General features: G+C 37.4%; 2 protein-coding genes across 2 annotated transcripts in view; one reads left to right on the top strand and one right to left on the bottom strand.

The window, feature by feature from the left end:
- IPP (intracisternal A particle-promoted polypeptide) overlaps positions 1-16,778 on the top strand; it is a 31,684-nt gene extending 14,906 nt beyond the window's left edge. Inside the window, exons 6-9 of the mRNA XM_081087548.1 lie at positions 2,695-2,832; positions 4,081-4,203; positions 7,386-7,606; positions 14,085-16,778. Of these exons, the coding sequence (XP_080943674.1) occupies positions 2,695-2,832; positions 4,081-4,203; positions 7,386-7,606; positions 14,085-14,309 (707 nt within the window). The 3' untranslated portion in view covers positions 14,310-16,778. The remainder of the gene's footprint in view (positions 1-2,694; positions 2,833-4,080; positions 4,204-7,385; positions 7,607-14,084) is intronic.
- A 355-nt stretch (positions 16,779-17,133) lies between these two features.
- On the bottom strand, positions 17,134-21,033 carry TMEM69 (transmembrane protein 69). Its single transcript, XM_081087549.1, has 2 exons — positions 20,989-21,033; positions 17,134-19,390 (listed from the first exon to the last, which is right to left on the bottom strand). The coding sequence occupies exons 1-2, from the start codon at positions 21,028-21,030 to the stop codon at positions 18,677-18,679; spliced, it is 756 nt and encodes a 251-aa protein (XP_080943675.1). The 5' UTR covers positions 21,031-21,033; the 3' UTR covers positions 17,134-18,676.
- Positions 21,034-24,085: the final 3,052 nt, after the last annotated feature.

Here is a 24,085-nt window from a genome sequence, read left to right as displayed (position 1 = left end):
TTTTCCCCTTTATGGTTAGTGTTTCTTTTACCTTTTTAAAGAAATCCTTCCCTACTCCAAAGTCATGAGGATACATATCTTTACTGCTTTCTAAAATTTTATAGTTTTTCCATTTACATTTATGTCTATAATCTACCTGGAATTGAGTTTTTAAGGATAGTGTGAGTAGGGAACCAGTTTCCTTTATCCCCCCTATATAGATATAACCAATTATCCTAGCATAATAAAACTTTTCTTTCTTCACTGCTCTGCAGTACAAACTGTCTTATGCCTAGTAATCATATATGCATAGATCTGTTTCTAGATTTCTTTTCTGTTCCATTGGTCTATTTGTCTATCTCTATCTTAATTACTATAGCTCTATTTAAATCTAATGAGCTTATCTGATAGGATAGTGTCTCCTTAATTTCTGGGAGTGCTTGCCTATTCTAGATCCTTTGTACTTCCCATATAAATTTTAGAATCATTTTTTTTAATAATACTGTATGATTCCACTTATGTGAGGTACTTAGAATAGTCAAAATCTTAAATCAAAGTATAATGGTGACTGCCAGAGGCTGGGAGAGGTAAACATGAGGAGTTTTTGTTTAATACGTATAGTGTTTCAGTTTGATAAGATGAAAAGGGTTATGGTTGTCATGGCTACACAACATGTGAATGTGTTTAACATCACTGAACTGTAAACTTAAAAATGGTTAAGATAGTAAATTTTATGTTGTGTTAAATGTAACAAAGATTTTTTTAAAAATTGGGATTATATTATATCTATAAACCAGTTTGGGGATAATGGTATATATATATGTAATTTTTTGTTGTTAATCCTCACCTGAGGATATTTTTTCATTCATTTTTAGAGAGAGTGGAAAGGAGAGGGAGAGACAGAGAGAAATATCAATGTGAGAGAGACACATCAATGGTTGCCTCCCACATGAGCCCTGTCTAGGGCCGGGGATCAAGCCTGCAACCAAGGTAGATGCCCTTGACCAGAATGAAACCCAGGACCCTTCAGTCCATGGGCTGACACTCTGTGCACTGAGCCAAACTGGCTAGGGCAATAATCATCTTTACATTGACTCTTCTATGTCATGAAGATGATACATCTCATTTATTTAGATCAGGGGTCCTCAAACTTCTGTCCCTCAGACCGTTGGAGGGCCGGACTATAGTTTAAAAAAAAACTATGAACAAATTCCTATGCACACTGCACATATCTTATTTTGAAGTAAAAAAACAAAACGGGAACAAATACAATATTTGTATTTGCATGTGGCCCGCGGGCCATAGTTTGAGGACCCCTGATTTAGATATTCCTTAATTAAAAATTTTATCTAAAGTTTATAAATTTTAACCATCGAGGTCTTATACAAGCTTTGATTAGATTTACTCCTAGGTATAGTATATTTTTAAATTCTATTTTAAGTAATATCTTTTCTTATGCTCCTAAGATGTATTATATATATATATATATATACATACATATATATATATATATATATATATATATATACACACATATACATATACATATGTGTGTATATATATGTATATGTATATACACACACACACACACACACACAGATGCAAAGATAAAGATATGGACCTGTAGACACATTATATACTTACATTACATATGTATTACACTTATGTGTGTTTGTGTATATATATGTGATTGGTATCTTCTTTTATGTTGTTATTTAATTGTATGTGTGATATGGGACTTCTCTCCACAGCTTAAATCATAGTTAAACTGTAGTTTTACCCATTTTCCAATAAATTCCATTAATTTCCACTTAAATGTTTTCATATTTTTAGACAAAGTGACTACAGGTATCAAATTCACATATACAACTCAGCGTTTTGTGTTGTTTTTTTTTTTAATTTATCTTTATTGTTGAAAGTATTATAGATGGCCCCCTTTTTTCCCCATTGACCCCACACCTGTCCCCACCTCCCCCCAGGCCTTCACCACACTATTTTCTGTTTGTTGCTAGATAAGAATTACATTACTAGTAAAACTCAATTTTACAATTGTCAAAATGCAAATTGTGTGGATTGTTTGGGTCAGTGGTCGGCAAACCACGGCTCGCGAGCCACGTGCGGCTCTTTCACCCCTTGAGTGTGGCTCTTCCCAAAATACCACATGTGGGCGCGCACGTACAGTGTGATTGAAACTTTGTGGCCCATGTGCAGAAGTCGGTTTTCGGCCTGGGTGAGTCTATTTTGAAGAAGTGGCGTTAGAAGAAGTGCGGGTACGTTCGCTGAGGTCAACCCCTCAGATTGAGGACGTTTTTAGCAAAGGCCAGCTTAGGAGTACCCCAATTAAGTTAATAACAATGTATCTACTTATATAGTTTAAGTTTAAAAAATTTGGCTCTCAAAAGAAATTTCAATCGTTGTACTGTTGATATTTGGCTCTGTTGACTAATGAGTTTGCCGACCACTGGTTTGGGTAATAGAATTAGAAATAGATAATAGGAAAATTGTGCCGTTACTACATTAAATGGACTTTACTAAACGATAGTGCTATGATTTCAAAATAACACTTGCTGGGCAAATGAATTTTAATAAATAGTATAAAATCAGACATAATAGTTGAATTTCTGACAACATGAAATGCTACTGAATATTGTGTTATGGTTCTAGACTATTAGCATTACTAAGTCTCCTGATATGTGTCTCTTTTATTTAACATAGGTGAAAAAGATTCAATGATTTTTGATTGTACTGAATGCTATGATCCAGTTACTAAACAGTGGACAACTGTAGCTTCAATGAATCACCCCCGCTGTGGCTTGGGAGTGTGTGTGTGTTATGGGGCTATCTATGCTTTGGGTAATTATGCTGTTCAATTTAAGGATATCTAATGTTACTTAAATTCTTAGATTCTGATTCCTTAGAAATTTTCCCTCTCTCCCATAAGAAACATTTTCCTTTCAGCTTTATAAATTATTCTTCTCAAAATACTATTACTTGGGGGATATTGTAAAAAGTAGAGTTCTTAGAAAGGGATGGAGATAAAATATAGATGAGATATCCAATGAAACTCTTTAGCAGATAGTTAAACTGCATGACTAGTATAAGCAGGCTAAATATGCAGAAGTTGTTTCAAAAGATAGTTTTGCAAAATACCAAATTTCCTATGCAATATGTTGAAGTTTTAGGTTTATTTTATTTATTTTTAAGTACATTTTTATTTTATTTATTTATTTATTTATTTATTTATTTATTTATTTATTTATATTTTATTGATTTTTTACAGAGAGGAAGGGAGAGAGATAGAGAGTTAGAAACATCGATGAGAGAGAAACATCGACCAGCCGCCTCCTGCACATCTCCCACCGGAGATGTGCCCGCAGCCCAGGCACATGCCCTTGACCGGAATCGAACCTGGGACCCCTCAGTCCGCAGGCCGACGCTCTATCCACTGAGCCAAACCGGTTTCGGCTATTTTATTTATTTTTAAAATATATTTTTATTGATTTCAGAGAGGAAGGAAGAGGGAGAGAGATAGAAACAGCAATAATGAGAATCATTGATTGGCTGCTGCTTCCTGCACACCCCACATGGGATCAAGCTTGCAACCCAGGCATATGCCCTGGCTAGAATTGAACCATGACCTGGTTCATAGGTTGGCGCTCAACCCCTGAGCCATGGCAGCTAAGCTATATTTATTGATTTTAGAGAGAGGAAGAGAGCGAGATAGAGAGATAGAAACATCGATGAGAGAGAAGCATCATCAATCTGCTGCCTCCTGCATGCCCCCTACTGGGCATTGAGCCTACAATCTGCACATGTGTCCTGACCTGGAATTGAACCAGGAGGCCTACGCTCAACCACTGAACCACACTGGGCGGACTGTTTTGTTTTATTTTAAATTCCTAGTGAAAATAGAGAGTTAAAAGATCTGAGTTCTACTCACAGTCAAATTCTAACTTTTCATGTGATCTTGGACAAATAACCCCTCTATTCCATGTGATAATCATCCATAATATGAAGTTGTCAGGTTAGATGTTTTCTAAGGTGTTTTTGATAAATAAGATTCCTTCATCCCAGACATAACATTTTTCTGTTTGGTTATAGGTGGATGGGTTGGAGCTGAGATAGGGAACACCATTGAACGATTTGATCCTGATGAAAATAAATGGGAAGTAGTTGGCAACATGGCTATGTCACGCTACTACTTTGGCTGTTGTGAAATGCAAGGTGATTGATTGCTTTATAAAATGTTTTTCTTGAAAATATCTATAATAATAAAAGTGTAATATTCAAATCGACCAAACGACTGAATAGCAGAACAACCGTCTGGATGACCTTCTGGACAACCACGCTATGACACCCACTGGCGCCAGGCCAGCTAAGGCTGGTGCAATACAATTGGTTGGGGGCCTGGTCATGGCCCCATGATTGCCCTGTAGAGGGAGACCCAGGCCACCGGCAGGTGGGGCGATCAATCAATCGGGGGGCTCCACGATCGCCCCAAAGAGGGAGGCCCAGGTCAACAACCGGCAGGTTGCGGTGAGTGGGCGGGGCCTACTTCTTTGGAGCGATTGATTGTGGGGCTCCCAGACTGAGAGGGCACAGGCTGGGCTGAGGGACCCCCCTGCCGAGTGCACGAATTTCATGCATTGGGCCTCTAGTATATTTATAAAAACTGAGCCTGAGGCTTTTATTTACACAAAAGTATATTTATGTCTATTGATGTTTATTAAGTATTTAACATTAACAATATGGAAGTTCTGCTTTTAACCTCATATCTTTTTAACTTCTTATTTCTTTATTTCTGTATTGTCAAATAATATATTTTTCTCCAAAATAAACAGCTAGAATTTAAAATTACAGATAGGCAAAAACACCTGACTAGCAAAATAAGCATTTAAAATACAATTCTTGCCCTAGCCCATTTGGCTCAGTGGATAGAGCATCGGCCTGTGGACTGCCGGGTTCCAGGTTCAATTCCAGTCAAGGGCACATGCTTAGGTTGTGGGCTCGGTCCCCGGGTAGGGAGTGTGCAGGAGGCATCAAATCAATGATTCTTTCTCATCATTGTTTCTATGTCTCTCTCTCTCCTCCTCCCTTCCTCTCTCAAATCAATAAAAATATATTTTTTTAAATAAAAATAAAATATAATTCTTATCCTGGCTGGTTTGGCTCAGTGATTAGAGTGTTGGCCTATGTGCCGAAGGGTCTCAGGTTCGATTTCTGTTTGTGTTATGGTTCTAGACCAGCCGTGGGCAAACTGCGGCCCGCGGGCTGGATCCGGCCTGTTTGAAATGAATAAAACTAAAAAAAAAAAAGACCGTACCCTTTTATGTAATGATGTTTACTTTGAATTTATATTAGTTCACACAAACACTCCATCCATGCTTTTGTTCCGGCCCTCCGGTCCAGTTTAAGAACCCATTGTGGCCTTCGAGTCAAAAAGTTTGCCCACCCCGTTCTAGACCATTAGCATTACTAAATCTCCCAAGGGCACATACTTTGGTTGCAGATTCCCCAGCCCCAATAGGGGTGTATATGGGAGGCAACCAATAAATGTGTCTCTCTCACATCAGTTTCTCTCTCTCTTCCCTTCCACTCTCTAGAAATCAATGGAAAAAATATCCTCGAATGAGGATTAAAAAATAAACTAAATTAAATGTCATTCTTTATTGTTATTTTGTCTCCCATTCAGGCCTTAGCAAGTATTTCTAAGTAAGGAGAGAATATAAAAAACAATCTTCACATTCTCTTCTTATAGGCTTCTTCAGTGTGTTTTTTAATAGGGTACGTTGTGATTCAGGCCACATAGAATATAATGCTACAATAGATTTGAAAAATGTTGCACTGAATATTGAAATGGTGTACGGAAATTATTTTAATTGTCTATTATACCCTGAGAGATAGGTAGTTCTGTCAAATAAAACCTGATTCTCTGTCCAGAGTTAGAGAGCAAATTTATATGTACCTGCAGGGTAGGAAATAGTCTGCCCATTGTCATATGACAACTCAGCCTACTTTGTTCCCAGCTCAAGTTCTTCCTGCTTTGTGAAGATTTCAACTAGCATTTAAATGTACAAATTACATGGTGCAAACTATATTAATATTATAATGTTCTCTAGTTGTTTTGTATTTATTATTTTTACCTTCCCATCTAAAAATCATAGAGTCAGGCATCTTGGAGATTATCTATTTCAACCCCTTTATTTATAAATGAGGAAGCTGAAGATTAGGAAGGCTGTGAGTTATCTCTTTTCATAGCTGGTTACTAGATAGCTGGAGCTAGAACCCCAAGTTTATTAACATTTAGCTCACATTTCTTAAAATACCATTAAAGTGAGGAGTTATAACCTATAGCTCCTCACTTTAGAATGTGGGAAACACACTGGGTACTCAGAAATAACTATAAATTGACAGAACCATTAGTTTCGATCAAATTTAAAAATGAACTCTCTGTGAATTATATTCTATTATACTCTAGTGATTAATCTGGTATTTTAATCTAGCCATATAAATATTATAATTTAAATTCAATTATCTATTTTATGTCCATCTGAACAACAGGTAGGCTTTCACAGTTTAAGTGCATAATATTTTTAAAAATATATATATATTTTTATTGATTTTAGAGATGAAGAGAGAAAGCGACAGAAAAAAAAATGATGAGAGAGAATCATTGATCAGCCTCCTGCACATCCCCTACTGGGGGATTGAGCTAGCAACCCAGGCATGTGCCCTGACTGAGAATCAAATCATGACCTCCTGGTTCTTTTTTTTTTTTTTTTTTAATATATTTTATTAATCTTTTACAGAGAGGAAGGGAGAGGGATAGAGAGTTAGAAACATTGATGAGAGAGAAACATCAATCAGCTGCCTCTTGCACACCCCCTACTGGGGATGTGCCCGCAACCAAGGTACACGCCCTTGACCGGAACTGAACCTGGGACCCTTCAGTGCGCAGACCGACGTTCTATCCACTGAGCTAAACCAGTTAGGGCACCTCCTAGTTCTTAAAGTCATTGTTCAACCACTGAGCCATGCCTGCCAGGTTTAAATGCATAATATTTTTTAGGGGGGGAAAAGTCCCTTTCCCTTTCCTTTGTTACCTATACTTGGTAGCATATGGAACTTGAGACCATTAAGCAGACAATAAGATGGGAAATCTTTGTCTGACATTTATTTTCTTACAGCATCATTAGGCTCGTTGAAAATTTAATTACACTGTAAATTCATGCCCCTAACTTTGTAACATGCTTACATGTGAGCTGTAATAAACTAGACAGATGTCAATTTTCTGTTAAAAAAATTGGTATAGCCCTACATTAAATATAACAAACTGAAATCACAACTTTTGCTAATTATTGTGTCCTATTTTCTATAGCATCTGAGCAAAAATATTCCATTTCCAGGTTTAATTTATGTAATTGGGGGCATCAGCAATGAAGGAATAGAACTTCGTTCTTTTGAAGTTTATGATCCACTTTCCAAGCGTTGGTCTCCACTTCCTCCAATGGCAACCAGGAGAGCATATCTTGGGGTGGCTGCACTCAATGACTGCATATATTCTATTGGAGGGTGGAATGAGACTCAAGATGCTCTTCATACTGTAGAAAAATATTCCTTTGAAGAGGTAGGTTGGATGATTTCAAATATTTAGTATCCTGTTATTCTTTTAATGTCTTTAAAATCTGTAATACTCTAGCCAGTTTGGCTCAGTGGATAGAGCCTGCAGACTGAAGGGCCCCAGGTTCAATTATGGTCAAGGGCACGTACCTCAGTTGCAGGCTCAATCCCTGGCCCTGGTTGGAGCTAGTGTGGAAGGCAGCCAATCGATGTGTCTCTCTCATATCAATGTTTCTCTCTCTCTCTCTGTCTCCCCACCCCCCACCCCCACCCCCAATCAGTGGAAAAGTAGCCTCGGGTGTGGATTAACAACAAAAAAAGATCTGTAGTGGTGTACATTCTATCATTCATGATGTTGATCATTGAGGTTTTCTTCTCTTTTCAAAAGAAGTAAATTTTGGTGTCATTGATTTTTTTTCTACTTATTGTCCACTTTCTATTTCATTTATTTCTGTCCCTATTTTTTTTCCCTCCTTTTTGTTTTGGGTTTAATTTCCTCTTCTTTTTCTAGAATCTTAAAGTGGAGGCTTATCTGATTGACTTTCAGACCTTTCTTTTCCTATAATGTAAACCTTTAAAGCTATAAATGGTTTTCAAGCACTTCTTTAACTACACCCCGCACATTTTGATATGTTTTGTTTTAATTAGCATTTATCTCAAAATATCTTCTAATTTTCCTGATAATTCCTTCTTTGACCAATGAGTTGTTAGAAATCTGTTATTTAATTTCCACATATTTGGGGGGTTTCCAGATATCTTTGTGTCAGTGATTTCTAATTTAGTTTCATTGTGATCGAAGAGCATACTTTGTGGTGGTAAATATTTCATGTGCACCTGAAAATAATTTGTTTTCTGCTGTTGTTGAGTGTATAAATGTCAGTTAAATCAAGTTGATTAGTGTTGTTCAAGTATGTCCAACTTGTCTCATTGTTTTGTAAATTACTAAGAGAGACGTGTCGAAATCTCCACCTATCATTATGGATTTGTCTGTTTTTCCTTTACATTTCTGAATCTTTGTTATTAAGTCTACACACATTGAGATTATTATGTCTTCTTGATTAATTGATCCTTTCATAGTATGAAGTGTTTTTCTTTACCTCTGTAATAACCTTTGTTCTGAAGTCTACTCTGTCTGACATTAATGCAGCCATTAATGTAGCCAAGTTGTGTTTTGATTAGTATTTGCATGGTATATCTTTTTTTCCCTTCTACTTTAAATCCATGTCTTTACAAACTGCATCTCTCTCTTTTTTTTTTTTTTTTTTTTTTTTACAAACTGCATCTCTTGTAGGATAACATATAGTTGTGGTCTATGTGTTTTATGCAGTTTGGCAATGCCTGCCTTTCAAATGGAGTCTTTAGAGTTTTTACTATTTATATGTAACATCATTACAAATATGGATGGTTTTAGACTTTCATTTTGTTGTTTTTTATTTGTATAATCCATTTCTTTATCCTTTCCCCCCTTTTCTATCTTTAAGTTGATTATTTCTTTTATTTTGCAATTAACCATATCTCTTCACCTTTTTTCTAAGAGATTTAGGGCTTACATTATTTATCATATAAATTTACATTATATACATATATATTTAGTGTATCAAATTTAACTTCAAATAATATTATACTACTTCATTTTCAATGTAAAAAACTTATGAAAACTTACTTTCATGCCCAACTCTAATCCTTCGTGCTATTTTATTTCTGTATTTATTGTTACAGTTACTTAAACAATAAATTATATCTAAAATACATTTTTAATGAGAAAGTATTTGATAACTATGGATATATTTACCATTTCTAGTTTTATTTATTCTTTTGTGCAGAGCTAAGTTTGTATCTCATATCATTTTCTCTTAGCCGAAAGAACTTTTAAAAGTATTTCTTTCAGTGTTGCTCTGCTGGCAAGGATTCTCTTAGCTTAGCTTAACTTCCATTTTCTGAAATTTCTTTTTTCCACCTTCACTTCTAAAGATATTTTGCTGAGTATAGAATTATAGGTTGTTGAGGGTTTTTTTCCTTACCTTAAGATGTTTATCTTCTTGCTTTGTTTCTGACGGGAAGTCAGTAGTCATTCTTAGCCTGTTTTCCCTGTATGTAATGTGTCTTTTTTTCTTTGGCAGCTTTTAAGATTTTCTCTTTATCATGGGTTTCCAGTAACTTGATTATGTGTTTCTTATTGGAGTTTTGTGTTTAACATGCTTGGAATTCATTGAAATTCTCGAATCTTTGGGATTATAGCTTCCATCAATGTTGTCAGCCATATTTCTTCAAATATTTTCTTGCTCTCTTTCTGGGACTTCAATAATAGGCAGTAAGATCACTTGATATTGTCCCACAGATCACTGAGGGTCTTAAATTTTTTTCCATCTTCTTTTCTCTTTGTTCTTCAGTTTGTTTTTATTTTCCAGCTTTATTGAGATATAACTGACATATAAAAGTTGCATATATTGCCGTAACCGGTTTGGCTCAGTGGATAGAGCATCGGCCTGCAAACTGAAGGGTCCCGGGTTTGATTCCGGTCAAGGGCATGTACCTGGGTTGCGGGCACATACCCAGTAGGGGGTGTGCAGGAGGCGGCTGATCGATGTTTCTCTCTCATCGATGTTTCTGGCTCTCTCTCTCCCTTCCTCTCTGTAAAAAATTAATAAAATATATTTTTTTAAAAAGTTGCATATATTAAGGTGTACAGTGTGACATTTTGATATACATCCTATATAATAAAAGTGTAATATGCTAAGTGTTGGACTGATCCGTTGACCGCTCAACAAGTCATATGATGCGCACTGACCACCAGGGGACAGACGCTCCGACCGGTAGGTTAGCTTGCATCCCTGATCACAGGCCAGGCCGAGGGACCCCATCTGTGCATGAATTCGTGCACCAGGCCTTTAGTTGACATTATAAAATGATTATCACAATCAGGCTAATTAATATATCCATCACCTCACATAGTTTCCTCTTCCTTTTTGAGTGTGGTGAGAGCACATAAGACCTGCTTTCTTAGCAAATTTCAAGTATAGAGTATAATATTATTAACTATAGTCACCATGCTGAACATTATCTCTCTAGAACTTATTTACCCTGCATAATTGAAACTTTGTTCTCTGTGCTTCAGTTTGGATAGTTTCTATTGCTGTGTCTTTAAGTTCATTAAACTTCTGCATATCTAAACTTCTAATTTGTAGTGTCTAAGCCACTATAGGGAATTTTTCATTTCAGATACTGTATTTTTTAGCTCTAGAAGGTCTTTTTGTTTGCTTATTTGTTTTGTTTTCCACTTCTCCCATCACAATGTTTATGCTTTTCTTTAGAACCTTGGAAATATTTATATCTAGGGCTTTTAAATTTTATTTTTCAATTATAGTTGACACAATATATTACTTTCTGGTATGTACAACATAGTGATTAGCCATTTATATACCTTACGAAGTAATTACCACAATAAGTCTAGTATCCATTTGATACCATACAGAGTTATTATAATATTATTGACTATATTCCCTAATGATAAACATAACCCCAACATCCTAGTTTATATTAATCAGCTATAGATATTTTTGTGAATATGTCTGTCTTTTAAAATATTTTTTTTAGCTATGCCAACTTTGTGATATGTTCTGTAATTTCAGATAACCAAATAACCTTTAAATTTATTCTTCAGTTTCAGAGGACTTGCTGGGTTCATTTAAGTTCAAATCAGCAAACACACATTGACTTTCTATAATGTGCTGCAGCTATACTGGATGCTGGGATGTGACGCTCATTAAGTCCCTGTCCTTAGGGACTAAACTTGGCCTGGTAGCTCAGTTGGTTAGAATGTAGTCCTGATACACCAAGGTTGAGGGGTCAATCCCCGGTCAGGGCACATACAAGAATCAACCAATGAGTGCATAAATAAGTGGAATAATAAATTGATATTTCCTCCTCTCCTTCTCCCTCTATTCCTCCCTTCCTATCTCAAATCAGTCAGTAATTTTTTAATTTCACTTTCTAGCATTGGGGAATAATCATTGTTCACTTTTCATGATTTTATAAACTTTGTTCATCATTTACTTTATTCCCGGGATCCTTTATACCTGGCTACTTGCTCATTTCTCTCTTGATTATTTCCCAGGACCTTTATTAACTTTTCTGTTTTCTGGGTATAGAATTTTCTCTGAAGTAGGGATTTATAACTCATTTTGGCTATAGCAGCTTATTGAAATTTCTTCAGGAAATAACGTATACCAGGAGTTAGCAAACTTTTTGTTTAAGGGCCACAATCTCTTCTTTTGGCATTTTTATATTTATTTATTTACTTATTTTTTTAATCCTCACCGGAGGATATTTTTCTATTGATTTTTAGAGAGAGTGGAAGAGAGGGAAAGACAGAGAGAAATATCATTGTGAGAGAAACACATTAATTGGTTGCGTCCTGCACATGCCCTCACCAGGGCCCAGGCTGGAGAGGAACCTGTAACTGAGGTACATGCCCTTGGCCAGAATCAAACCTGGGACCCTTTGGTCCGCAGGCCGACACTGAGCCAAACTGGATAGGCGTATTTTTGTTTGTTTCTTATATGTTTGTATTGATTTTTATTTTTTTTTTATTTTTCCATTTTCATTTGTCTCTGGCAGGGCCTGATGGCAATTTAATATTCTTTTTTTTTTTTTAATAATTTTTCTTTCTTTCTTTTTTTTTTTTTTAAATATATTTTTATTAATTTTTTACAGAGAGGAAGGGAGAGAGATAGAGAGTCAGAAACATCGATGAGAGAGAAACATCGATCAGCCGCCTCCTGCACATCCCCCACCGGGGATGTGCCCGCAACCCAGGTACATGCCCTTGACCGGAATCAAACCTGGGACCTTTCAGTCCGCAGGCCGACGCTCTATCCACTGAGCCAAACCGGTTTCGGCTAATTTTTATTTCTTAAAGTATTACAAAGAGTATTACATATGACTCCTTTTTCCCACCCTTGACATTCCCCCGGCCTCCCCTACCCCCCAGTGTCTTGTGTCCATTGGTTATTATTTTTTTTTAATATATTTTATTGATTTTTTACAGAGAGGAAGGGAGAAAGATAGTTAGAAACATCGATGAGAGAGAAACATCGATCAGCTGCCTCCTGCACATCTCCCACTGGGGATATGCCCGCAACCAAGGTACATGCCCTTGACCGGAATCGAACCCGGGACCTTTCAGTCCGCAGGCCGACGCTCTATCCACTGAGCCAAACCGGTTTTGGCCATTGGTTATTCTTATATGCATGCATATAAGTCCTTCGGTTGATCTCTTAACCCCCCCCCCCCGCCCCCCAAACCCTCCCCAGGCTTCCCACTGTAGTTTGACAGTCTGTTCAATGCTGCTCTGCCTCTGCATCTATTTTTGTTCATCAGTTTATATTGGCCTTTATTATCCATTTCAACCTCACCAGGGCCATCCCAATGTATTGATTTGTAGACAGAGAGGAAGGAAGAAGGAGAAAGAGATAGAAACATTGATGAGAGAGACACATCGATTGGCTGTCTCCTGCATGCCCCCTGTTAGAGATTGAGCCCACAACCTGGGCATGAGCCCTGACCTGGAATTGAACCTGGGACCTCTTGGTCCATGGGATGACGCTCAATCCACTGAGCCATACCAGCCTGGCTTATTTTTTTTTAATAACTTTTTAATGTGGAAACAATTCTTAGTTTGTATTCTTATACAAATAGGTTTCCCACCCCTAATCTATACTACTTTTCTGAAATATGTTTTGCAGTCACTAACTCCACCAGATGGTCCTTGCAAAAAGGATTACATGGTTAAATAAATTTGGCAAGTGTTTTTTTGCTATGTCACTCGCATAGAGATCTATAAGGCTCATTAGCATTTCAAAGACTTTTTAAAGCCCTCTGTAAACTGTAGATAAGCACTTATCTTCTAGGACAGCCGTTCTCAACCTGTAGGTCGCCCCTTTGGGGGTTGAACGACCCTTTCACAGGGGTCGCCTAAGACCATCGGAAAACACATATATAATTACATATTGTTTTTGTGATTAATCACTATGCTTTAATTATGTTCAATTTGTAACAATGAAATTGGGGGTCACCACAACATGAGGAACTGTATTAAAGGGTCGCGGCATTAGGAAGGTTGAGAACCACTGTTCTAGGAGCTTTGTGGGTTTGTGGTGTGTGTGTGTGTTAGTGCGTGTGTATGCACATTACGTACTTGTATTCCATAGAACTAGTTTTTCAGAATGCCTGCTTATATAGAGTCTCTAGATTTATTTTCTGATAATAATTTATAATTAATCACAGACTTTTCAATTATTTTCCTCTAAAATTACTACTTTGTCTACATCTACTTGAAAGTTTATTTTAAAATGTTCTATATACTGATGTGACTGGATTGTAAGTTCGAAATTTAAACATAAAAAGAACCATAGTATCTGCTTTCTTCACAGTTTTCTCTATTATTATTTTGTGACACTGCTAACTTATTTTTTTCTCTTAACCAGGAAAAGTGGGTTGAAGTTGCCTCAATGAAAGTGCCTAGAGCAGGCATGTGTGTTGTGGCAGTCAATGGGCTTCTGTATGTTTCTGGAGGTCGATCTTCCAGCCATGATTTCTTGGCACCAGGTACCTTGGATTCAGTTGAAGTTTATAACCCTCATTCAGATACGTGGACTGAAATAGGTAATATGATCACCAGTCGTTGTGAAGGAGGTGTTGCTGTACTATGAACTATAAACTCTAAGAGAGCACAAGAAACATTTTGAAAATATAGGTTCTGACTTTTTGCAAATCACACATGTATTTGGTCATAGGACCCTTTGATTCTGTTAAGTTTTCCATGTATTTGATAGATAAATAACTAAAGATTATTTTTCTAAGAATTTAAGTGAAAAGGATATGGATTATGTCCTAAATTAATAAAGAGCTCACAAAAATTTGCCACGCTTACTAATAGAAGTGCTATTTATGTTCAAGAATTGTTCAGTTAGGAGTAGAGTCCTACTTGTAAAAATTATTTACTAGAAACTTTTTGGCAAATAGCCCCTTTAGGAGCTTCTCCAGTGCAATTCAAGCTGTAACATGACCTTGTGTGATATAAAAATATCAGTGGAACAGTTTCAAGATGTCGAAATTCATAATGTAATCCAGAGCACAATTTTTCTTTTTCTTTTTTCTTTTTTTTTTTTTGTTAATCCTCGCCCAAGGATATTTTTCCATTGATTTTTAGGGACAGTGGAAAAGAGAGGGAAAGATGGAGAGAACTATCAATGTGATGGACGTCAATTAGTTGTCTCCTGCATGAGCCCCGACTGGGGCCCAGGCCAGGGAGGAGCTTGCAACCAAGGTAGGTGCCCTTGACCGGAATCGAACCCGGGACCCTTTGGTCCACAGGCCGACGCTCTATCCACTGAGCCAAACTGGTTAGGGCCAGAGCACAATTTTTCTTGGCCATAGTTTAATTTTTAGTGAATAGCCAATGAAACAACATACTACTTTTACTTGATGCTAGGAGTTTCACTAGCCCCAAACTTTTAAAAAATATATATTTGTATTGATTTCAGAGAAGGAAGGAGAGGGAGAGAGAGTTAGAAATATCAATGAGAGAGAATCATTGATTGCTTACTTCCTGCATGCCCCACACTGGGGATTGAGCCTGCAACCCAGGCATATGCCCTGAGTGGGAATCAAACAGTGACTTCCTGGTTCATAGGTCGACGCTCAGCCAGTGAGCCACACCTACCAGGGCTAGCCTCATACTTTTTCTTGGCAGCAAATATATGGGAGGGACATATATAGCCACTGTTAGAAACATCTAGCTACTTATAGAGAGAGATAACAGCATAAAAAAAAGCTTTTGCTCACATCTTTTTTCTTGATGCTGAGAATGCAAATAATTAAGAGGAGGTTCTTAGTGATAGTCCTTTATTGCAATAGGATGATGGAATGGGTGATAGAGCCCAGTAGGTGGTATGCACCTACTATATTTTCCCGTATTTTCTAAACAGGCACCAAAAATATATTTGGCTTTGGGAAGATGGAATTTTATTAGATCATCTAGCTTTGTAAAGTTTACTTGTACTTGGGCAAGCCTAAGTATGAGCTTATTACAAAGCTACTGCCTGGCTTGAAGAAGGTAGAATTTTAGATACCTGTGAAAATTTTTATAGACACTGACTCATAAGATGAAAGGCTTCTGATTCAAAACTACTTCTCAAAACTTATTTTTCCCCTGAGAAGCATTTTAAAGAATTGTTCTCTGTCCAGTTCTGAAAGATTTGTGTACATGATCATTACTTTTAAGTTATTTCTACTAATCAGTTGGAGCCATTTATATGGAAGATCTTGCATACAGTTAGGTTTTTACCTAGCTCATTCCAGGATTTGATTAGTATATTCCCCCTTTTCTTTACTAAAGTCCTTCAGTATATTGTTATAAGTATCAATAGCTTAATTAGAATGAAAGCTTTATGTAAGCATTAAAGACTCAGGTAGCATTAATATCCAAAATATTTGGATTGGCCCACAAGAATACTTCATAACTTAACCATATGCTTGTATTAAGAAAAGCTTATGGCCCTGGCCAGTATGACTCAGTTGGTTGGGCATCATTCCATGCACTAAAAGGTTGCCAGTTCGATTCCCAGTCAAGGCACATGCCCAGGTTTTGGCTCAATCCCCAGTGGGGGATGTGTAGGAAGCAGCTAATCAATGTTTCGCTCTCACATTGTTGTTTCTTTCTCCTTTTCTCTCTTTAAAAGTCAATTTAAAAATATTCCCCCCAAAAAGAAAAGCTTATATAGTGCAGACAGAAAGCTCTGAAAGTCTGAAAGGTCACAAATACCTAATTGGGATCTGTAAAATGTAAAGGAATGAAATGTCAAGTTAATTTGTAGGTTATTTAAGCTCATGTGCCTTTAATATTTCTAGTTACAGAGAATCTGCTTTCAAAAGAGATTTATAAAAATGCTCCTAATTTAATTTTCATTATTGCCTAGCAACCTAAAATGGCAATGTGAAAGGGGGGCATTATGTACTACTGTGGCAGAAATGTAATGTCAAGACAATGTTTAGCCTTAATAGGTCCAAATGATCCCTGAAAAATAGGTAATTGTAAATATGCTTATTGTTTCCTAGGTAATGACAGATTGTTTAAAAAAGAATATACTAATAAAGTATTTTGATTTTTGCTCTTACAAGGTTTTGCTTTTCCTTCTGAGAAAGATCTTCTGAAGAGTATGAGTTTTCTTTTATATGTATATAAAAGAAATGCTCCTGAGCATTAAAGAGAAAAAACCAACATGATATAGAAAAATGTTAGTTACATGCAAACAAGTGGTTAGAATAAGATGCAACTTGGAGACATTGTAGAAAATAGGTCTAGGCAAAGTACCGAAAATTAGGTACAGCGATATAGCGGCAAATTCGGAAATTACCGAAAAATCGGTATAGCGGTCTGGTAGGGTTAATGATCCAAATAAGTTCTAGCTCTGTGGTGTTATATTTGTTTGCTTAGGGCTGCTGTAACAAAGTACTAGAGAAATTTTTAAAAATATGTTTTTATTGATTTTAGAGAGGAAGTGAGATAGAAACATGAATGAGAAACATTGATTAGCTGCCTCCTACATGTCCCCTACTGGGGATCAAACCCACAATGGGCCCTGATCAGAAATTGAACTGATGACCTCTTGGTGTATGGGTTGATGCTCAACCATTGAGCCACACTAGCAGGGCACAGAAATTTAAACAACAGAATTTATTGTCTCATAGTTTCAGAAGCCGGAAGTCTGGACTCAAGGTGTTGGTAGAGTTGGTTCCTTCTGAAGGCTTTGAGGGAAGGATCTGTTCCAGGCTTCACTCCTGGACATACAGATAGCCATCTTCACATTCACATGGCATTCTCCCTGTATACATGTCTCTAAATTTTCCCTTGTTATAAGAATTCCAGTAATATTACATTATAGCCTACTCGCATGACCTCATTTTAATAGTTATTACCTCTGTAAAGACCCTACCTCCAAATAAGGTCACATTTTTAAATATTGGGGATTAAGACTTCAACACACAATTCAATACATAACAGGTGTGTAAGAAAGTAAACAGGCTACCAATCTAGACTCTCATCTCTTCACTGCAAGAATCATCACTAGCACGGAAGTCATATGTATATAATTTACTTATGAAATTTGATATTTGAATACTTATACAAAGATAACATACCAGGTGAAATCATTTCCTTATTTATACTCTTACATAAATTCCTTTTTTATGAGACTAAGAATCTCAAAAGACAAGGTTTTCAAATTAGAATCTTAAGGTGATGTTTTTGCTGTTTTGAAAAAGCTTTCTGGGAGTTAACATGTAACATTAGATAGCCCTGCTCATTAGAATATCAAGATGGCTCCAGCTTGATTTTTCCTAATTTTATGTACTAACAGCTTTATCTTTTAAATAATTTTGACCTGCTGGTGGTCTATTTAGTGATAAGTTGCATCTATACTCTGCCAAATATCCTGATAAAAACTAGAAAAAGTGTCCAGATTCTCTTTAAACATGACTTCCCCTCGTGACACTACTCCCAAGTGACTTTAGAGCCACAGATCCTCTCAGCTCATATAACTAGGTTGTACCAGGTAAAATGAGCTTGGGAATGCAATCCCCGGGGCAACTGCAATGAAAACTCTACCCTGGAACTGCTTATTGTTTTCAGACATTCATGGATTGAAGTTTTCCTCTTGAAATGGGAGAGTATGTGTGTTTTTCAATGATCATAGATTCTAGCAAAAGGGATTTTTCCATCTTTTGCTTTTAATTTTACTTTTTTTCCCCCTTCAAAATAAAACTTTGAAATGAGTGGACCACTATATAATTCCTAACACTGAATGAGAACTCTAACCTAATATGACATAAAAAGGACTTAAGGATTTTCAAGCTGTTGATCATATAATTCCTATGAAATAGATTTTTTAGAAGTGAAAAAATGACTAAATTACCATTGGTGGGAAACAAAGAGCTAAACAGAAGAAAAAGGATATGTAAAACAACCTTACAAGGCTGTAGCCAACGTGCTAACATCATTTATTGAGTAGTTTTATATTTATTCTCCTTGACCAGGTTTCTGGGGTCCTTTCTCTGGATAAATATTTTTAAGTAGTAAAGTGATTACAAATGATAAAAAGGCCACTAAAGTGACTACTATCCTCAGGGCTTTGAACCAATTGGGATAATCTGGCAAAAGAAAAAGTTCATTATGTAATGCTATCCCCAAACCTATTATTACTGTGAGTATAGCTTCACTGAGCCTTTCAGAAACAAGGAAGGCAAACCATGAAAACAGGACAGGAGCTGTACTACTAGCTAAATTTAGGTAGTCTGGTTTGGCTGGACTACCTTCTGGCAGAACAAAACCCCATCTGATCCCTCCCAAGAAAGATAGGAAACTGGCTCCATAAGCCATCTGAGTAAAAGCTAATACGGGGATATAAGTCTTTACCATCACCATGATCAGTGGTGGAGCAAGGAAAGGGATTAGTCCCGCCAGAGATATGTATAATGCTGGCTTTGGGCTGTCAGGCAGGTATGTGATCGTTTTCGGTGGCCTGGCTGGAAGCACTTCTTCCTTCTGCTTCTTCTTAAAGTTGCATGGGGAAGTATGATAGTATTGTGTCTTGCTCATACACACTGGAAATGATGAGGAAGGCCTAGGCCTTAGAAACAAAGGTGAAAAGTTCTGCTGGAGACATGCCTTGAGAGAAAGTGTTTCTATTCTCCTGCTGGCTCCTAGTCCAACTGTGAAAGGGTACTTCAGCATCTACGTAGAGAAAATAAACCAGAAGACAAAAGCGGATTTTTAAAAATGTGTATCACCAAATGTCTTAGTTAATGCCAAACTAGAACAATATAAAAACAAACTAACTGCTTTCTGTTAACACATCGAACTTTACAGAAAGGTTGGACTACAGAGTGATGTGATTGCTGGCCAAGACTATTAACAGCTATACCACATACAAAAGAAACTACTGACTAGAAGTCACTTATGTTTTGGCTTACCACTAATCTTATCCCATGAGAAAATATCTCAAAGAAGAACAGGTAAAGACTGGATATTTAGTATTTGGCATTCTAAACTGCCTCTTGGACTTATAAATCGCAAAAGTAGTTGCACTAATCACTGAGGCAATGCTATTTTATGTAGAGAAAAGCAGTGTACCTTCCAATATAGCTTTATGAACACTGCATACTTTTCATAGTTCCATGCTTTTCTATATGTCTCTACCTAGCATTCTGGCTTACTTTTCTATTTTGGAACTGTTTTTACAAATTCAGCTTAAAACTTTATCCAATCTGCTTGACCAATTTGTCTCAGTGGACAGAGCGTCAGCTTGCTGACTGAAGGGTCCCAGGTTCAATTCTGGCCAAGGGCACATGCCTCGGTTGTGGGCTCGGTCCCCAGTGTGGGGTGTGCAGGAGGCAGCCAATCAATGATTCCCTCTCATTATTGATGTTTCTGTCTCTCTCTTCCGCTCCCTTCCTCTCTAAAATCAATAAAAATATATTAAAAAAACAAAAACTTTCTCCAATCTGATTTAATGCTCCTATAAGTAAGCACCCTATGTGTACTTCCATTGTAATTCTCACCATGAATTAAAATTGTGAGTAGACTTGAGAACCAGGACCATATTTTTTCTTTGCCTTAAAAAAAAATCCTTATGCCTTTCATGTTATATGACCAAATAAACTTCTCTGCTGATTCTATGCTTTAGTAAGCAGATTCCAGACTTCAGTTAGTAAATAGATTACAAGTAACTCAAGAAGCGTTTGATGAGAGCAAAAATGAAAGTTATTTGAGAATTTTGGTGATTCCTCAAAATGCTAGGAATGATTCCATCTTGGGACCTCTTTTTTCCTTTAGTCTAGAATGTTCTCTGAACTACCTGCATGGCCCATTCCCTAATTTCTGACCACCCCATTTATATAAAGTGCAGTCATAAGTCTATTTTTTAATTTATTTTTTAGTCTTTATTGATTAAGGTATTACATATGTGTCCTTATCCCCTCATTGCCCCCCACCACCCAGTTCATACCCTCAGCCCCCTAGTGTCTGTGTCCATTGGATATGCTTATATGCATGCATACAAGTCCTTTGGTTGATCTCCCCCTTCCCCCCACCCTCCCCTTTGTAAGTCTATTTTTGACAAGTCATATTCCCTTCTCCTGCTTTATAGTACTCCATAGCACTTACCACTTGATATATTAAATATTTTACTTATTTGTACTTTACAAACACACACACACACATATCCAAATAAGAGGAAAGGATTTTTTTTTTTTTGTCTTCTTTTTCACTGCTATTGCCCAGCCAAATCATGTCTGGCAAGTAGTGCTCAAATATTTGCTAGATAAACCAACCTTTGAAGATGCTTGAGAAAACTTCCGGATGAAGTGAAGCATACTGGGACCTAATGAAGTCTTGCTCAGGAAGATGCCAGGCAGTTCTGATTAATGTATTTTTATAGCTAAGTGGACACGCTGAATCAGAAGCATGTTGCTGTGTACAAAATAAGATGTCAAAAAAACAACAACAACCAAATAGATGTCACTTAATTTTCTTCATTTTATACATAATTTTCTTAAAGTAACTTGAGAATTGCCTGGCTGGCATGGCTCAGTGATTGAATGTCGACCTATGAACCAGGAGGTCACAGTTCGATTACTGGTCAGGGCACATGCCTTGGTTGCAGGCTCAATCCCCAGTGGGGGGCATGCAGGAGGCAGCCAATTGATGATTCTCTCTCATTGATGTTTCTATCTCTCTCTTCATCTCTGAATTCAATAAAAATATATTTTAAAAAAATAATAAAGTAACGAGAATTTCTTCTATATAAGTTTCCTTTGAAAACAATCATCATTTTCAAAAAATCAAAAACATGTTAATAGATCCTTTCATTCTCTGAAAATATTAATGCACAGAGATCTAGATTTTACAGATAACCATCATTTCCCAGCTGTGTGTCCTTAGATAAATTGCTTCCTTGAAGTGCCAATTTCTCATCGTTAAAACTGAAGGTCAGCCCTAACCGATTTGGCTCAGTGGATAAAGCATCGGCCTGCGGACTGAAGGGTCCCAGGTTCGATTCCGGTCAAGGACATGTACCTTGGTGCAGGCACATCCCCAGTAGGGGGTGTGCAGGAGGCAGCTGATCGATGTTTCTAACTTTCTATCTCTCTCCCTTCCTCTCTGTAAAAAATCGATAAAATATATTTTTAAAAAAATAAAACTGAAGGTCATAGCATCCATGTTCTTTTTTTCCCCTTATTTATTTTGGGACTTAGGAGTTTATAGCTCAAAATAATGATGATAATACAATTCAGCTGTGAACCAGACACTGTGTTTGATATACAAAAACTAATTAATTACAAAAACCTCATCTTAGTGCTGAGAGACTGTATAACCTGGTAAGCTAGAGCACAAACTTTGGAGTCAAACAATCTAGATTGGAATCCTGGCCCCACCACTTACTAGCTATGACTTCAGACAAGCATTTAATCTTGCTATGATGCAGTTCATTCACCTTGAAGATAAGGATTATAATAACTACACAGGATCGCTGTAAAAATTAAATCATTTGATACATGTAAAGAGCTAAGAACTGTCCCTAACACAAAGAAAGCACTCAAAAAATATCTGCTGCCCTAACTAGTTTGGCTCAGTGGCTAGAGTGTCAGCCTGCAGATTGCAGGGTCCCGGGTTCGATTCTGGTCAAGGGCACATACCTAGGTTGCAGGTTCGATCCTCCCGGCCTGGCCTGGTCTGGTCTGGTTGCATGCTGGAGGCAACCAGTCGATGTGTCTCTCTCACATCAATGTTTCTGTCTCTCGCCCTCCCTTCTACTCTCTCTAAAAATCAATGGTAAAATATCCATTGTGAGGATTAACAAAAAAAAATTTTTTTACCCTAGCTGGTTTGGCTCAGTGGCTAGAGCATCAGCCTGCGGACTGAATGAATGATCCCAGGTTCCATTCCAATCAAGGGCACGTGTTTGGGTTGCAGGCTCAATCCCCAGTAGGGGGTGTGCAGGCGACAGCCCATCAATGATTCTCATCATTGATGTTTCTCTCTCTCCCCCTCTCCCTTCCACTCTAAAATCAATAAAAATACATTTAAAAAATAAAAAAATATATTTTAAAATTTTAAATTCTTATTTCCTCATTCTTTTTTAATGCTTTTTTATTATTGATTTATTTTACTTACATAATATAAGTAGCCAGTACAGTGACTGAGAATATGAATCCATGTCTTATGTGAGTCCCATTCTTTGTTCTTTTTCCCCCGTTTTTTTGTTTGCTTGTGTGTGTGTTCCCCACTCTTAACCAGAAAAATGAGGTGTCTAAAAAACTCACAAACCAAAAATTTTTTTAAATCCCAAACCCACAGTTGCCTCTCCATTAACAATTTTAATGAACTAACTTCTTTTATTTGTGCGTTGTTGTTTTTAGTTACTGATTTTGAGAGGGGGGGAGGGAAAGAGACATTGATTTGTTGTTCCACTTACTCATGCTTGTATGTGCCCTGACTTGGGATGGAACCCGCAACCTTGACTATGGGAAAGACGCTCTAATCAAGGCAATGAACTAATTTCTTGATCACAAATCTGGGAATTCCTGTATACTGGTCAATGTCATTCTATACATAGGAAGCAAGTAGTGAGTTAAGTTATCCTGGGCCTCTGAGTAGATCTTAAAATGACACCCACCACATACACCTCGTAACTCCCAGACACACATTTCTCTGCAGGGCTCATACAGTCACTTTTATGCAAAATCACCTGCTTAAGGGCCTTCTGGACCACCCCACTTAAAATCCCAGCGCTCTCTCCAGCTTTGGAACTCTCTATGCACTGTGATATATATGCTTTCCAACTCGTGAGTTCAAGCGAATAAATGATAGCCTAAAACCCGGGGGCGGCCAATTGGTTAGGGAATTAAGAACAGACCCAAGGGTTAATCCGCTTCAATTCAGGCGAAACGCTCAGTATTTCCACTGCCCCAAAAGAAAAAGTTGCAAACTGCAAGCCTCAGAGCCCACACCGGAGAAAAGGAGATGGAGCCTGAACTCTCGGATCCTCGGTGAACTTTCCCCAACAATGCCCGTGTCTCCGGTTTACTGCCAACCCCGATTGCCCCCCTTTCCAACCTGCATTTCTGGCAGCAGCCCTACTACTCACTTGCCAGGGTCGCGCGGAGAGATGAAAACCTGAGCTGCAAAAACAGCCAAGTACTCCCGAAAAGGCACTTCCGGCAAGTGGGGTTATAGTCCTTCACTTCCTGTCAACTGAAAAAAATGAATCCGGGTAGGATCGTGAGCAGCGCTAAGTGGTTCCTACGTTGGGCTTTCCTTTCCGTCTTGGGTCATTCTCTGAATTTAGTGAAATCCGGCTTTTGAAATCTGCAGGGTACCTGACGGGTCTTTGCCTCTCTATTCCAGCTTTCCTAGGCAGTTCGGTAG

The sequence above is a fragment of the Myotis nattereri genome (assembly GCF_964212035.1).
Source record: "Myotis nattereri genome assembly, chromosome: 3".
Taxonomy (NCBI): domain Eukaryota; kingdom Metazoa; phylum Chordata; class Mammalia; order Chiroptera; family Vespertilionidae; genus Myotis; species Myotis nattereri.
This window is presented reverse-complemented; position numbering and strand designations above follow the sequence as displayed.